The sequence below is a fragment of the Stigmatopora nigra genome, chromosome 5 (assembly GCF_051989575.1).
Source record: "Stigmatopora nigra isolate UIUO_SnigA chromosome 5, RoL_Snig_1.1, whole genome shotgun sequence".
Taxonomy (NCBI): Eukaryota; Metazoa; Chordata; class Actinopteri; order Syngnathiformes; family Syngnathidae; genus Stigmatopora; species Stigmatopora nigra.
This window is the reverse complement of record NC_135512.1, coordinates 13,657,413-13,674,572: the sequence shown is the minus strand read 5'-3', so window position 1 is coordinate 13,674,572 and position 17,160 is coordinate 13,657,413. Positions and strand designations below refer to the sequence as shown.

The window sequence follows — 17,160 nt, the reverse complement described above, 5'->3', positions numbered from 1 at the left end:
TTTTATTTGGACTTCAATATTTCCTCTTTTGTCCCAAAATTAATTTTTTGTACGTGTTTCTCTTCTCTAATTATTTGTTGTACATTTTTGTTTGGTTCTTAAATCCTAGTTTGCTGTGAACAATTGTTTTATAAACACAAATATATACATATATTAGTGAGATATTTTTATAATGTTTGTGCTGTGTTGAATAAAAACAGATCCATTTTCAGTGTGTACGTTTGGTGGCCAGTTTCGTTCAAACTATTTTTTAGTATTCCTATTTGTTTTGAATTCCGTATTATAAACTCTGGGGATCTGCTGATAACATTAATAATTAGGCCCGGTAATGAACTTTGGGGGTGTTTGATTGAGCCTGCCGTCAGTATTCTGATTAATTAATAAAGAAGCAGCTATGATATCCTACTTACATTAAAATATAAGACATTGTAGCTAATTAAGCGGAACAACAATGAATCTATAAAATCAGTAAGCAGCAGTTATCGAGACACATGTACTTGGTAATCAGGACTGGACCTGGATTTGAACCCAGGACCCCAAAGCTGTGAGGCTGATGTGCTAACCGCTCAACCGAGCCACCTCTAATAAAGACAAATAAATAATTAAAAAAAACAATCTTAAAAGTAAATTAATTTGAAAAGCGGGCAGGGCATTTTTTTTTATTTTTAAGATGAATGCTTCCGTGAGACACTGTAATACGAGGTGCAAAAATACTTCATAGATCATATTAGGTATTTTTTATGCATAGAAAAATAAACAAAAGTAAAGAGGCACACTGTATAACGTGGCAAAATGCACGAGGCACTTCAAATTATTCCATTTTTATGCAATTCAAGCGGGAATAGAGCTGGGGTCATGCAGGTTTTTGGTCAGTGAACCCTCACAGGGTTATTGATTAATTGCTAGCAGTCAGGACAGGCAGACATAAAGACCGTGTGGACCTAAAGTCAGTGAATCAGACTAATTGATAGTCTGTCAGGGGTTAGAACTACTGTGTGGAAATGCATTCGGGTTTAGTCTTAATACTGCTGAGTTGTGCTTCACTTTGCATTCATGGACTAAGGAGAGAATACTTTCTTAGGATAGAGGAAGTTAACTGGAACTATGCACCAAGTGGGATCAACCTCATACAGAATCGCACTCTCCAAGAAGATGAGTGAGTCTTCACTTTTTACCATGATGTAGTTGTGTGTGGTAAAACTGAAGTGGTTTTTTATATATTATCCCATCTTTTTTAAATATGGGAGGTAACCGGAGTACCCGGAAAATCCCAAAAATACCTGGGCTGACCATGCAAATTCCACACAATGTGAAATCAAACCCTCGACCCCAGAACTATGAAGCCCATCTGCCTTTGACAACATTGTATTTTTTGATTGGTCAAAAAATCAAGGGGATTTTAAATCTTGCGTCACTCCCTTGCAATGGTTTTAGAGCAGACCTGGTGAATCCGGTCCTCGAGAGCCACTGTGGGTCCAGGTTTATTGTCCCAAATGATCCAGCACAGACAGTTAAACTAATTGGATTTCTGCTAAAACAAGAACAACCTGTTTGCACTCCACTGATTGCACTGCTAAGATACCAAATTGGTGGAAAGGTTTCCTCGTATGGGTTGGAATGAAAACGTGCACCCACTATAGCCCTTTGTGGAATTAATTGCCCAGATCTATATTAGAGCCATGCCAATATAGATATGGTACACACACTGTTTGGGGCAGGAGGAGAAATGTCTTTGCATTAATTGAATTGAATTGAATGCTTTTATTGTCATTATACAAGTATAATGAGATTTAAAGCTCTCACCACATAGTGCACAAATAACAGGAGACTGACAAATAAATCAATAAATAAGTAGTCCAAGTGAGGTCAGCAGAGTGAAACGCGCTTATTCCGTCTGAAGTCCAGGATGAGTTCCACAGTTTTGGAGATGTTCAGCACCAAGCCGCACCACTCGCGGAGTCTATGAACTTTAGGGCAAAAGGATGGACTCAGGGGCTTTTCATACTTTTAAAATCCTAGTCTTGCAGTCTATGTTCATAAATTGGCTGTTTGACAAAACTGTTGCCAAGAAAACTGTCTGACTTAAGTCAAAGTAAAGTCAAAAGCCTTTATTGTCATTATACAACAGCACATACAATGAAATTAGTGGTGCTACTCCACAAACTGCATATTTCCCAGTAAAAACATAAATAAGTGATTTAAACGTCACGTAATGGCAAGGTAATTCTAAAATATTGCAGAATCTGAGATATTGCACATTGTTATTGCACACCCTTATGTTATTGCACAGAAGGGATTCTGTGCCGTGCTAATGCAAGTTCAGAGCCGTGATGGCTCTGAGAAAAGTCTATTAATGAGGAATGGGGGACAAAGGTGACGGTCAGGGCATGAGGAATAGGTTTTGATCAATCTAGTGTCTGTTACATTGAGGTATCGAGGCCAAATAATAATATTGTTTTGGATTAGTAGACCACCGGAAGTTTTCCTGTCTGTTCCAAGTCTGTCTGATTCCAATGATCATCCAATGAATTCAAAATTTTGCCCAAAGTCTGCTGAGATAGGCACCAGCAACCGGTAACCCTAATAAAGATAAGCAGTGTTGAAAATGAATGAATGTTACCAACATTTTGCAGCTAAATTCCCTGAAGGGAAATGCATGTACTTCACTGTTTCCATGCTTTTGGGTGTCCTTGCAGGGAAGCCTCTGTATTTCTTAAGAAGGGCCCCCAGCGAATTGGGCCTATCTATAAGAAGGCTGTTTATAAGCAGTTCAGTGATGCAACATTCACAACAGAGGTTATGAAGCCAGCTTGGTTGGGATACCTGGGACCCCGACTGATGGCTGAGGAAGGAGATACTTTGATTGTCCATCTAAGGAACGTAGCATCCAGACCCTACAGTATTCATCCTCATGGGCTAAACTATACCAAAAGTAGTGAGGGTAAGCAAAGAATAATTTGTTGTTAAATCAAGTCGAAGGTATATACTACTGTCAGATCTTTTAGTCTTTTGTTTTCTTTTTTTTCAGGGGCATTGTACCCAGATGGTACTACATCTCAGATGAAGAGCGACGACTCAGTGAGTCCTGGTGCAACGGTCACTTACGAGTGGAGCCTACCACATTCTCATAGTCCAAAACCAACAGAGAGCAACTGCCTGACCAGATTCTACCATTCCCATGTTTTAACTCCAAAAGATATAAACTCAGGACTTATAGGACCTCTTATTATCTGTAAAAAAGGTACAAGACAATTATTTTCCATGTTCTTCTCATAGTTTCATGACTATAAAAAAGCATATTTCAGTCCAAGAGGAACAGTTCACACATTCCAGTCAGCTTGTAACCCTAAACAAGAAATTACCTTTAAAAGTTTTAAGAAAAACTAAGATTTTAAGCTATGATACAAACAAGACTCAGCATAATATTATATAATTTTAGTTTTTAGTATGACACATGCACCAAATTTACCAGACATTTGTGATGGCAAATTTTGGCCATTTCTCTTTTAGTTAGAAGCATGAAATCTGTTATTTCTTGGGTTTTGGGAATACATCATTGTACCAAATACTAAAGAAAAAAATGATTCTAACAACATAGACAATTTTTAAAGAAGAAGACATGAGCTCCATCATGAATCATGTTTTACTAGAAAAACACAAGCTATTTATTCTGATGAATAATAATGAAGACAAATTTAAATGAATACCTTTTTATTTTTCTTGGTCATTTTTGAATGCCTTTTCTAATTTAGCCAATGAAATGTGGGTATCCCATAATAACTTGTGTTCTCACAATGACCCCATTGTTTGATTACTTAATATTGTTTACAGACAAGTAGTCAGCTTGTCTTATACCCAGATTTTGCTTTAAAAAAAGGAGTCGGGAAGCAATAAAAATAATGTTTATCTTTTTTTTATAGCTATACTCTTTAACCCTGTCTATTCGAGTATTGTTGTTGTCCTTATAATCAGAGTTTTAAGAAATTAGTGATGTACATAATTTGAGCAACTGCATATCATGTAAGCATCATTTATAGGTGCTTTTGTCCTCGCTTTTACAACAGTATATTTTTCGGAAAAAAAAACAATTGCTCGTGGAATTAAAGTGCAATTATGCTTTAAAACTAAAGTCGATCTACATTCCTTTGTTTAGGAATTCTGGATGTGCATGCAGACAGTTCAGGAGATTACGTATATGCACTGATGTTCTTGGTGTCTGATGAAAACTTTAGCTGGTACCTCGATGAAAACATTAGGACGCATATCACAAACCCTGCCAATGGCCTGAAAGAGGATGAAGATTTCATTGAGAGTAACAAGATGCATGGTGAGATTTCAATACAGATTCTCTATAGCATTAAGTCTCAAAATATACTTAATGTTTTGCAGGAATAAATGGATTCCTATATGGTAACCTCCCAGGACTCAGTATGTGCCAAGGGAGCAAAGTCCATTGGCATATGATTGGTTTAGGCAATGAGGTAGGTTACCCACTATTTGTTTTAGCATAGAGCTGATTTAACCAATTATTCCAAAATGTTACAACTAAATTATGTTAGAGCTCAAAATGTGTCTGGTATTCTGCCTTACTGTGCTATTGGGTTGGTGGTTCATATTCTACAAAGTTTTGCTGCAATCGATCACCTCCTCTCATTTTCTGAACCACTTTATCCTCATTATGGTTCACGGGGTTGCTGGAGCCAATCCCAGCCATCTCCAGGCCAAATGCGGGGGACAACCTAAGACGGTACACAGCTGATCACAGGGAACAAGGAGACGGACAACCATGTACACACACCCATACCAAGGGGCAATCTAGAGTGTCCAATCAGCCTACCATGCATGTTTTTGGAATGGGGGGAGGAAACCGGAGTACCCGGAGGAAACCCACACAGGCCCGGGGAGAACATGCAAACTCCACACAGGTGGATTCAAACTCAGGACCTCAGACCTGTGAGGCTGACACACTTACCACTCGTGCCACTGGGCATGCTTGCAAATGATTAGACAATTTAAAATTTGAGTTCCTGTAATCCGCAGATTGCACTTGCAAAACACTCAGTTGGAATGAAAACCCGCATCCCGCTGCAACTCTTCATGAAATACGTAGTTCTGACACCCCTGATTTAGAAAGATTCAACAGATGCCACTCTTTGTTTTTTTTCTATCTGACAGGTGGATATGCATTCAGTTCATTTCCATGGACAGGTCCTGACTAGTGAAAACCACCACACAGACACAATCAGCCTTTTCCCTGGCTCGAGCACCACAGCTGACATGACGGCAGACAACCCTGGTCACTGGCTGCTGACGTGCACGGTTAACGATCATCTGATGGGTGGGCTCTCTTTCTCCCTGATCTTTTGCCGGATCATTTCTCTCATACACACTGTAGTATTTTAACAACAATGACACCATCACTCAAATTCACTTTTGCATTGATGGCATTTTTTTTCCATCAAGGTGGTATGCAGGCTATATTTGAGATCAGAAAGTGTTTTCCCAATGTCCACAAACCCCGTCCACGTGGGCAGCTCAGAGAGTTCTTCATGGCTGCGGAAGAAGAAGTCTGGGATTATGCTCCTATTCGTCCTGCAGACAGGTTCAACACACACACACACACACACACACACACACACACACACACACACACACACACACACACACACATGCACAGTGAGTGTGTAGGAAAGATCATGCTTGCTTGTTTTTGTGTAGTGAAGCAGACATGTTTGTGACACGAGCTCAAAATCGTATTGGAAGTCGCTACAAGAAGGTTCTCTATGTGGAATACACAGATAGCTCCTTCCTGACCAGGATGCTACGCAGTCCGGAGGAGCAACACCTCGGAATTCTTGGTAAATTAGGCTTTTTTTGTTACTAGCTGAAACATGACAAACAATGCTTTTATTTTTTTGAACTAAATGATTAATTTCTATTGAAAGGAAACCTGGCGGCCCAGGTCGCGAGTGGTTAGAGCATAGGCCTCACAGTTTTGGGGTACTGGGTTCAAATCCAGGGTCATGTCCACCTGTGGGGAGTTTGCATGTTGTCCCTGGGCCTGCGTGGGTTTCCTCAGGGTACTCTGGTTTCTTACGAGTACTCCGGTTTCCTCCGGGTACTCCGGTTTCCTCCCACATTCCCAAAAAAAAAATGGTAGGCTGGCTGATCGGACACTCTAAATTGCCCCTAGGTATGGGTGTGAGTGTGTATGGTTGTCTCTCGCCTTGTGCCTTGCAATTGGCTGGCCACTGATACTGGGTGTCCCCCGCCTCTGGCCTGGAGACAGCTGGGATAGGCTCCAGCACCCCCAATTACACAGTTCAGAAAATGAGATGAGATGAAAGAAAGGAAACCTAACAATAAACTAATCAAATATTCAGCCATCCTGAATGTCGAATAACAACATAAAATAAAACCACAAAGAGCTCTTTAATAAAATAAAAAAATAGTTTCGAAGGTTTATAATTTGGCATTAGTCTTCACAAATGAATAGCAAGACATATGTACCTACTCCTGTAATGAATACCTGCTGTATCTTTATAACAGTGTGCCACTGTCATAATTGTGCAGTTTATTCAATTAAAGAGGCACAGATTTTTTTCAGATTTTCTTCATTTTCATTTTAAACTGGTTTGTGCATGAGTTCAAATGGGAGTGTGCCCTTGTAAAAGTGTATTATCCGTGTTTTGTTTTTCTTTGATTATCATAGCATTTGTAAGTGAAATTGTTCTGCAAACGGCAGTTTAAAATTGCTCACGGTCTTTTTATTCAAGTAACTTTTTTTTCATTTTGCTTCATACCCACTAGTATTAGGATCAGTTTGAATTTTAAATACAAACTACACAAATAAATAAATCTTTCATGCCACTTTAAATGTATGTTGATTTGTTAACACCAAAATTACATTTTACAGGAACTTTCCAAAGCTTAAACAATGCAATTCTAATTGTTTTTTTAGGTCCCGTTCTGCGTGCGGAAGAGAAAGACACTATCAAGGTTGTCTTTAAAAACAAGGCAACCCGGCCTTTTTCCGTACAACCACATGGTGTCCAGTACAATATTGAAGAAGATGGGACGCTCTATCACAATGAACTAGATGGTAAAATCAACTTTTGAACAAAAAAAGAACATTAACAACTTTCGTTTCCTGTTTGCTCACACTGTTTCCTCTATTTTTAGAGACTTACACGGCAAAAAAAATAAGGGAATTAAAACATGAAACAAGTAAGTGGTGCATTATTATTGAAAATGACAAAGCCCATTCCATGTTTAGCATCTTGGAACTAAAAGTAATTAATTGTAAACATAATAGTTGTGTATGTATATCAACAGGGACAATAACACCTTCACCAGCTGCTCTAGTCCCACCAGGGAAGACCCACACATATGAATGGACTGTGCCTGTGGGTGCTGGTCCAGTGCGGGGGGAAGCTGATTGTCTGACCTACCTGTATTACTCAGGGGTAGACCCTGTAAAAGACACCAACTCTGGATTGGTTGGACCAATGCTTGTCTGTCGAGAAAATTCTTTAAAGAAAGGGATGCAGGTAATGCAGAAAAAAGTTAATACATAAAGTGTACATTGGGTAATAAAGGGTTTTGAATGGGTTTACAGCAAGGGGTGGCCAAACCGGTCCTCGAGGGTCGCTGTGGGTGCAGGTTTTTGGTGCAACCGATCTTATAGCGTACCAGCTGAAAGATGGTCAAGTCTTGACTGATGGTTTTCAGTATGTTTAATTATAAACCGTTCGTTTATAAAAACATCCAACCACCGTGAGAGCCGGTGCTAACATCTAAATATATGGCATATGAACAAATACATAAATACATTTACAGAAATCTTATTAACAAAATCAAAAAAATGTTGAAGACAGTAACAAAATAAATGTGAATTAAATTAAAATAAAATCTTGAATTAAGTCATTTATAGATCCAGCACAGACACTTTAACCAATGAGATTTCTACAGAAACCAAGAAGAACCTGACTGCAATCCACTGATTGCACTTGTAGGACACCCGATTGATGTAAAGGTGTCCTCTTTTTGGGTTGGAATGAAAACCTGCACCCAATGCGGCCCTTTTTGGAATTAATTGTCCACCGCTAGTAAACAGGATCAATGTAATGTTAGTTAAAAGATGCTGGATTGGAAAAGCCAGGTAAGAGATGAAAGAAAGACTTCTCATTCATCAGTGTGTGGTGAGGGAAGACTCACTTTGTAATATTGTCCTTATTGTTTATAATTTACCGTATTTCTGCACAATAAGATCACTGGATTTTAGGACGCAGTAGTAGTAGTGAGAGATTGTGTAATATATCCACTAGACTAGAGAGAGCTGTGGTGGTAAAAGTAGGGTTTGTGTTATACTACATCTACAGGGGTGTCAAACCAGTCCTCAAAGGGCCGCAGTGGATGCAGGTTTTCATTCAAACTGAACACGAGGATAGCTTTTGGAAGTCATGTGCTACTTATTTTAGAAGATCTCTCATTGGTTAAACTGTCAGCACTGGATCGGTCTGGATGGAAGAAAAACCAGGACCCACTGCGGCAGTTTGCGGAATCGGTTTGACGCCTCTGCACTAGGTGAAGCTGAAGTAGTAGTGTTAGTAATAGTAGTGGGTTTGTTATAGATTGTGTTATATATTCACTAGATGGAGTAGTAGTGGTTAGGAGTTGTGTTATACATACACTAGATCGAACTGTGTTAAAGGGAATTTCTACAATCATTAATTGATATTGATTCATATAGCTTTTGAGAATTCTTAAGTCTTAGTTGCGCCTTATAGTGCAGACAATATGGTAATTGAATATAATTTATACATATGTTATAAGGGTACTTCAAGATGTTGTTTTGAGGTTTCTTTCTTTTTTTCTTCATCTTACAGAAGAACTATAATAAAGAGTTCCACCTGTTGGCCACAGTTTTTGATGAAAACCTGAGCTGGTATCTAGATGACTCCATTCGTGCCTTCGCCCCGGCTTCTGCCACTGCTAAGGAGGATGAGGGATTTATTGAGAGCAACAAGATGCATTGTAGGCAATCAATCAATTGAATTTTAATATATTTGACTCTAGCAGCATGGAAAAGAGGCAAAAGTACTTGGGGAAGAGACAAAAACTGTTCACATGGTTACTTGTTCAGGACAGGCTTTGTTGTGTTGATAAATTAGACTGTCTTTTAATCTCCTGCTGCAAATGTACCATGTCATTGTCATTATTATTATTAATATTTATCAGTTGGAAACTTTTGCTGGATTCTCTTTCAGCCATCAATGGATTTGTGTATGGAAACCTCCAAGGCTTGACGATGTGTAAAGGGGACAAAGTCACATGGCACCTTTCAGGACTTGGTTCAGAGACAGATATCAACAGTCTTTATTTCAATGGAAACCGCTTCATCTTTCGCCAGAACAGACTGGATACCATTTCCGTTTTTCCACATGTCTCACACACTGTGACGATGGAGCCAGACAGCATGGGTATAAGATATATATTTTTTTATATTTTCATTTCTGATATATAAGATTATTATATGTAAAAAGAGACATGTTTGATTTCTTTGGTCATTGGCTGGATCATTGGCCAAATACTTTACATTAATTCATTTATTCATTTTCTGAACCGTGTTTCCCCACAAGGCTCACTGGGGGTTGCTGGAGCCTATCGCAGCTAACTATTCAGAGTGTTCAACCAGTTAATCATGATTTTTTGGGGATATGAAAGGGAACCGTAGTACTCAGAAAAACTCCACATAACCTTAGGGAGAACATGCAAACAAAACACACCTGGGATCGAACCCTCAACCCCAGAACTGTGAAGGTGATGCACTAACCACTCGCCCACCACTCTATATACTAAGTAATATAACACTCTATATACTATAAACATATTTCATAACCCAAATAATTCTCTTACATAACCTAAAGACTGGGGCGGTCCAGTGCAACGAGTGGTTATTGCTTTTGCCTCACAGCTCTGGGGTCCTGGGTTCAAATCTAGCTCACGTCCACCCATGTGGAGTTTGCATGTTCTCCCGGGGCCTGCGTGGGATTCTTCCAGGTACTCCGGCACCCTCCCACATTCCAAAAACATGCAGGGAAGGCTGATTGGAAACTCTAAATTGCCCATAAGTATAGATGTGACTGTGCATGGTTGTCCGGGTCCTTGAGCCCTGCGATCGGTTGAACACCGATTCAGTCCAATAGAGGACTGAATCCCCCGCCTCTGGCCCAGAGTCAGATGGGATAGGCTTCAGCACCCCCCGGGACCCTAATGAGGATAAAGTGCTTCAGAAAATGAGATGAAATGAGAACTTAAAGACTTTTTAAAAATAATTGGGGTGGATACTCATACACTCATAAAAATAGAAAGAAAACATTTCAGATGTATCATTTAATCATACTTGTGTATTGTCCAGGTCAGTTTGAAGTAGCATCACCAATGGTCAACAATTATCGTGGAGGAATGCGAGCCAATTACACAGTGCAGAAATGCAGCTTTATGCAACGTCAGGGTGAGACTATGTTCCACTTCAAGACTTACTACATAGCTGCCATGGAGATGGACTGGGACTACTCTCCAAATCGAACTTGGGAAACTGAAATGTATCGCGGTCAGCAAAGGTAACAACTAATTGTATACGAGCACATATTTAGCTATTTTTTAAAATTCAGTTTTAAATGTCTTCTTTTCTTTTTTTATTCTATAAAATACTTTATTTATATAATTATTTATTTATTGACTACATCTGTTTCGGCAGTCCTGCATCAGTCTTCCTTGACAAGGAGGGCGGTTTCATTGGCTCACGCTATAAGAAGGTTGTTTACCGTCAGTTCACCAATGAAAAGTTTACCAAGCAAGTGGAAAGAGGTGCTGACATGGAACACCTCGGCATTATGGGTAAGGGGTCAAACAAATGTTTCGAAGCTTGCGTTATACTCTGAGACTTAAGATTTGCACAAGAAGTCACTGCTTGCTTACTAATGCTTCTATTTCTCTCATAGGTCCAATGATCCATGCTAATGTTGGTGACAAGGTGAAAGTAGTTTTCAAGAACATGGCCTCAAGATCGTATTCAATCCATGCCCATGGAGTCAAGACAGAAAGCTCAAATGTTTACCAAACCAATCCAGGTGAACAAAGCCACCATGACTGCCCAACAACGAAATAATCATACACTTATATTTTCATAGTTTTGTATACTATGTAAAATCCTAAATTGCAATGGAATAGCTGATTGCATTTGGTATGCATAGACAATTTCAGCATTATTTTTTTAAACGTAGTAATAATTACAGCAGTTGTACCGGCGGATCAGTGGTTAGCGCGTCGGCCTCACAGTGGTAGACAAGGGTTCAAATCCTTTACCTGTGTGGAGTTTGCTTATTCTCGCTGGGCCTGTGTGGGTTTTCTCTGGGTACTATCATGTTCCAAAGACACGCATGGTAGGCTGATTGGACACTCTAAATTACCCATATGTATGAGTGTGAACGTGAATGGTTGTATGTTTCCTTGTGCCCTGCAATTGGCTAGCCATCAATTCAGGGTGTCCCCCGCCTCTGGCCCGAAGTCAGCTGTGCTAGGCTCCAGCACCCCTCTGACCCTAGTAAAGAAAAAGCGGTTCAGAAAATGAGATTAGATGAAAACATTCCAAAACTTAGTTTGATAATTGTGAATAAATGTCTAATGTTAATTATCTTAAAATGGTTTCCCATAATAATATTGCTTCACAGGTGAGACTCACACCTATGAGTGGTACGTCACAAAAAATACAGGACCGACAGCTGAGCAAGAGGAGTGCACTGTGTCAGCATACTACTCCACAGTAAACATTGTAAAGGTGTGTTAATGATACGAACCCACACAGTCGCATACTTACGTTTTACCTCCCTGTATTCCAGGACCTGTACAGTGGTCTGATTGGTCCTTTAGTCATCTGTCGACGTAGTTGGGCTAGGTAAGGATTTCTTAAAATTTATTGCCTGTCATGGATTTAATACTTGATTATTTATTTTAGATAATATGGTTGTGTGGTGTCATGGTTTAAATATAGTACAGTAAGGATTTTTCAATGTATTTTGTTTACATCATAAAACAACACTGGATGCTAGTGTATACTTTGAAATGTCATTTCCAGGAGTTTAGGACTGAAGAAAGAAATAGAAGAGTTTGCTTTGCTGATGATGGTAATTGATGAGAATGAAAGCTGGTGAGTAAAGCCCCCTGAAAAAATGTAAAAGTCTAAAAAAATATTACAACACTATTCCCAACTATTATGAAACTTACTTATTAAAATTAACCATAACATATTTTCATGTTTTCTTACTAAATGCCACACATCAATCAACGTATATTCCGCACCACAGTGTTCTTTAGAATCCGATGCACCATATATTGCTTACCGTATTTTCACGACTATAAGGCGCACTTAAAAGTCTTAAATTTTCTCCAAAATAGACAGTGCGCCTTATAATCCAGTGCGCCTTATATATGGGAAAAAAACAGAAAACCAAAAACGAAAAAACACCACTGTCGGATATTTAAAAAAAAACACAAACGCTTGAACTGAAACAATACTATTAAATATGCAGATGCTATCTCAGTTTACAACATCTTCCATCATATAGCTCCTCCCCTACTGCAAGATTTTATACAAAAAAAAATCCAAAACCTCAACAATGGCTGGCTCTAGAGGTGACTGTGTCGTGAGTGCTTCATACCTGGAAGTCAATAGCAATTACCGTATTTTCACGACTATAAGGCGCACTTAAAAATCTTAAATTTTCTCCAAAATAGACAGTGCGCCTTATATATGGAAAAAATGTCATTCATTGAGGGTGCGCCTTATAATGCGGTGCACCTTATAGTCGTGAAAATACGGTAATCAAAGCATGATATTCCCTTGATAACATCTTCATCTAGTTCTAGTGAATGCTTTTTGCAACCCTAACCACTACTCGCTGCTATGACTATGCCTTATGTATGAAATTGTTTTGAAAATAGGCCATAGAAAATATCTTATAATATTACTGGGTTAACAGACAATATTTTTTCAAAGGTATTTAGATGAAAACATCAGGACTCACATAAGGAGCCCACGACCAAATCTAAAAGATGATGAGGAGTTTATAGAGAGCAACAAGATGCATGGTGAGAAAAGCAGTCATAACACATTTACAGACGATGTACAAGCTGTTATGAGTGTGTTCTAAATGTCATTCATTTTTCTTGCTTTAACACACAGCCATTAATGGTTTTGTCTATGCCAACTTGAATGGCTTGAACATGGAGGTGGGGGACAAGGTTTACTGGTACTTGATGGGTATGGGTAATGAGGTGGACATACATGGAGTACACTGGCATGGTCACAGTGTGGAATATAAGGTATTAATTTAAAGACAACAAACTCTATTTACATATCCTAGCATTAGTAAATTAAACACCAATAACTCCAACATTTATATTTTACCAGCTGGGCGGAGGCCCACACACAACTGATGTGTTTCAACTCTTTCCAGCCACCTTCCAGGTAAAGCTGTAATTAATAGGAGTATCATTCTCCTAATGCATTTATACTGTGCAGTGACTATTTCTTCTTTTCGATGAAATATAATCTTTCTTTTTTTAAACCCATGTAGACTGTAAAAATGCGTCCTCAGTATCCCGGAACATGGATGCTTCACTGTCATGTTACTGATCATATTAAGGCAGGCACAATAGCTATGTATACTGTGAGAGAAAACGGTGAGTACGCAATGATGTTTTTTTTTTTTTTTTATATGACTACTATATTCTAATATTTAACAGTTTTTTTTTTCATGCCTCTAGCAAAGAAGAGAGGCCTCACTGGTTAAAATGTTCAAGAAACAAGAGAAAAGGAGGTTTTCACATTTTTATTAAGATATACACAATAAAAAAGTATAAAGCTTTCCTTGTAGTAATAGGGGTCGGGAACCCTTTTGACAGAGAGAGCTATAAACAATTCATATTTTCTAATATTATTTCTTGGGAGCCATTCTTGGAATTGAAAAGTAAAAATATATGAAAATGTGTGATTTTTTTGTAATTTCACCACTTGATATACAAAAAGTTGTTTTTTTGACAACATTGTTATGCTGTTGCTAATAAATCATTATGAATGATATCATGCATGCAGAAGTGTCCCTCTCAAGTGATTTCCATATTTTCCCTCACAAGCTAGTGCATCCATGGAAAGAGCCACATAGGGCTTCTGAGCCATAGGTTCCCTACCCCTGCTCTATAATATTCCCACTTTATATTTTATTTGTAATATTTGTATTTGCTTTTTCTTGACTGTATTGATTGTATTTAAGCACCAGGGGGCAGTCTAACAGCAAGACAATTTGCCAGATTTGCAACCTGCATCAAGTACAACTCATCTGAGATTGAATGTTGATAGGCGTTGTGTGGGTTTCAATACCCAAGCCCTAACATATGAAACAACCCTGAAATGTCAGTCTCAAATAAATGTGACAGGTTTCTTTCATCTGCTTTAAAACTGACTAATGGATTGGACAGAATCTTTTTCTCACATAATGTATAAAGTGTTGATCATCTATTTTAAGCAGAGAGAGGAGGATAGACAAAATACCACCACTCAAATAATTCAACTCTTAATTATTCATTTAATCTTTGATATGTTGTATATACTTCATACCCGTCAACCCCGACCAATGTCTCCCCTTATTAATAATTGCATTTCCCCTTATTATTACTATCAAACTGTCTTGGGTGCATTGCACAAAAAGTGGATGGGTGAAAGGGGGTGCTCGGATGTTTGGTCACCGGTCTTTTAGTCGGCGGTCTTTTGGTCGCCGGTCTTTTGGTCGCCGGTCTTTTGGCCGCCGTTCTTTTGGTCGCCGGTCTTTTGGTCGCCGGTCTTTTGGTCGCCGGTCTTTTGGTCGCCGGTCTTTTGGTCGCCGGTCAAATGGTGACAGAGAGTTTACTGTTGAAGCCAGCCCTCAAAATTATATCTGACCGGCAACCAAAAGGGACCAAAAGACCGGCGACCAAAAGACCGGCGACCAAACGTCCGGTCACGGTGAAAGGGGAATACACGTTCGATGACGTTTTCTTCTGCTACTAATGACCGAGACATTCCAGATTAGAGCTGAAATGGGTAAAATTAGATCGGTTTTACAAAAAAACATTTTTTCCCCAAACAAAAGTTGTTAAGGGGCATACACAATTTGAAATGATCAAAAACTTATAAAATATGGGTAAAACAAGTTGACAGATATGATACCACGACCTCACAGTTCTGGGGTTCTGGTCACGTCCACTTGTGTGGCATTTGCATGTTCTGCCCGGGCCTGGGTGGGTTTCCTCCGGGTACACCGATTTCCTCCCATATTCGAAAAACATGTAAGGGAGGCTGATTGGAAACTCAAAATTGCCACTAGGTATGAGTGTGGTTTTTTGTCTCCTTGTGGCCTGCGATTGTCTGGCCATCGATTCAGGGTGTCCCACTTCTGTGACCCGAAGTCACCTGTGATAGGCTCCAGCACCCCCCGCAAAACTAATCAGGATAAAGCAGTTCAGAAAGTGAATGAATACTTTATCCAGATTGTAAAAAAATGAATTGTTAAAAAAGAGCACTAGTATTAGAGGTACGATGGAGTCATTTGATTATGCATGGGTACCAGAAATATATATTTAAAACTAGTCCTGAAAATGCAACCCGTCAGCCGAGTGGTTAGTGTGTCAACCTCACAGTGGGAGTGCTGGGTTCAAGTCCAGGTCGGACCACCTCTGTGGAGTTTGCATGCTCTTCCCGACCTACCCATTAACCGTGATAATCGAGGTATTACTGCACAGTCATATATCTATGTTTGAATGTCTTTAGGTAAGACATTTTCAGGTTAAGAAAGCTTTTTATATGCAAATGTGTCTTTTGTGGTAAAGATGGAGCTGAACCAAAAGCTGAAACTCTCTATTTATTGCTTGATCTATGTTCATGAGCTGTGGGTTATGACCTCTAGGAAAAGCTGGATAAAATAGCTAGAGAACAAGAAGAACGGGATTCCTTGTGCCCATCACTGGACCTCACAAAATCAGGAAAATTGGATGAGTACGTAAAATCATGTAAAAAAATAAAATAAATATGTGTAAAACTTGTCCATGTTTCTAACTTGGTGTCTTTCAAGGATAAAACAAGAATCCACACACATGGGTGAAAACCACAGTAAAAACATTCATTCATTGCAGTGTTAATTAAATTTGCTCCTGAAGTTAATGGCTTTTTCCCTTGGCCTATACGGCACTGCTCCAGCTGGTGTTTTGAAAATCAGCCAAGCTGAACGGGCAAACCTGTCAAATTGTTGTCTGAGCTCATGAAATTCACACATTGGGTCTCATACGGTATTGTTGTCTTAATAATTTGGAGCTGTAAATTTCTCCTTACATTCAGGACATTTAGCCTCTTATCCTTTCATATTTGACACTTATGAAAGGGGCCATAGTTGTTATCCATGTCCAGCTCTGCAAGAACAGTTGGCATAAGCTTAATTAATGATTTGATAAGCAGAGATCTGTTTAATTAGTTTGGAGACCAAATACAAGACATTACACACTTGATTCTGTATCACATCCCAAAATCATACCACAGTGAGCTTTAAACGAAGCAGGGAGTATTAATGAACAGCTGGGCTTGGAAATCAAAGAATGTATTTACTTGTGGCAGTGAGAAGTAAAATATAGGTCGCTGCAGGTGCAGGTTTTTGTTCCAAACAATCCAGCCTATGTAGTTTAATTAATTAGATTTCTGCAGAAACAAGAACCAGAATGCAATCTACAGATTGCATTTCTAAGATACTAGATTGGTGGAAAGGTTTCCTCTTATGGGTTAGAATGAAAACCTGCATCCACTGTGTCCTTTTGTAGAATTAATTGGCCAGGTGTGGTCTAGGCAGTCGACACACGAGAAACTGTGGGTTTAGAATTATTTTTAGTCACTTATTGTATATTTACTCCGTACTTATAAGGAGTCGCTCCAATATTGTTCTTGTTAAATGTGATGTTCTGGAGTTTTTGTAGGACAATACATTTTTATTAAAGATCTTGCTGTAAAGTGATTGATTTTCTTACTACTGGTTTAATATTGCAATTTCTAACTTAATCATCATATAAATAATTTTG

The 17,160-nt window shown here is 38.9% G+C and overlaps 1 protein-coding gene across 1 annotated transcript; it reads left to right on the top strand.

Moving 5' to 3' along the window:
* Window positions 1-932: 932 nt before the first annotated feature.
* cp (ceruloplasmin) lies at window positions 933-13,919 on the top strand. Its single transcript, XM_077717667.1, has 24 exons — window positions 933-1,156; window positions 2,697-2,941; window positions 3,029-3,241; window positions 4,154-4,327; window positions 4,390-4,481; window positions 5,176-5,338; window positions 5,464-5,602; window positions 5,719-5,858; window positions 6,962-7,102; window positions 7,183-7,227; window positions 7,336-7,550; window positions 8,889-9,036; window positions 9,270-9,482; window positions 10,421-10,625; window positions 10,763-10,902; window positions 11,007-11,135; window positions 11,736-11,842; window positions 11,904-11,959; window positions 12,140-12,211; window positions 13,061-13,152; window positions 13,247-13,386; window positions 13,475-13,531; window positions 13,641-13,746; window positions 13,831-13,919. Exons 1-24 carry the CDS (start codon window positions 1,002-1,004, stop codon window positions 13,854-13,856), a joined length of 3,213 nt encoding a protein of 1,070 aa, XP_077573793.1. The 5' UTR covers window positions 933-1,001; the 3' UTR covers window positions 13,857-13,919.
* The last annotated feature ends 3,241 nt before the right edge of the window (window positions 13,920-17,160 follow it).

What these genes read in the sequence shown, in the direction of transcription:
- cp (XM_077717667.1), top strand. Translation starts at nt 1,002, where the DNA reads ATGCATTCGGGTTTAGTCTTAATACTGCTGAGTTGTGCTTCACTTTGC. An exon ending in ATGTATCGCGGTCAGCAAAG is followed by an intron (nt 10,626 to 10,762) that starts GTAACAACTAAT and finishes CTGTTTCGGCAG; the next exon opens with TCCTGCATCAGTCTTCCTTG. An exon ending in GGAACACCTCGGCATTATGG is followed by an intron (nt 10,903 to 11,006) that starts GTAAGGGGTCAA and finishes TTTCTCTCATAG; the next exon opens with GTCCAATGATCCATGCTAAT.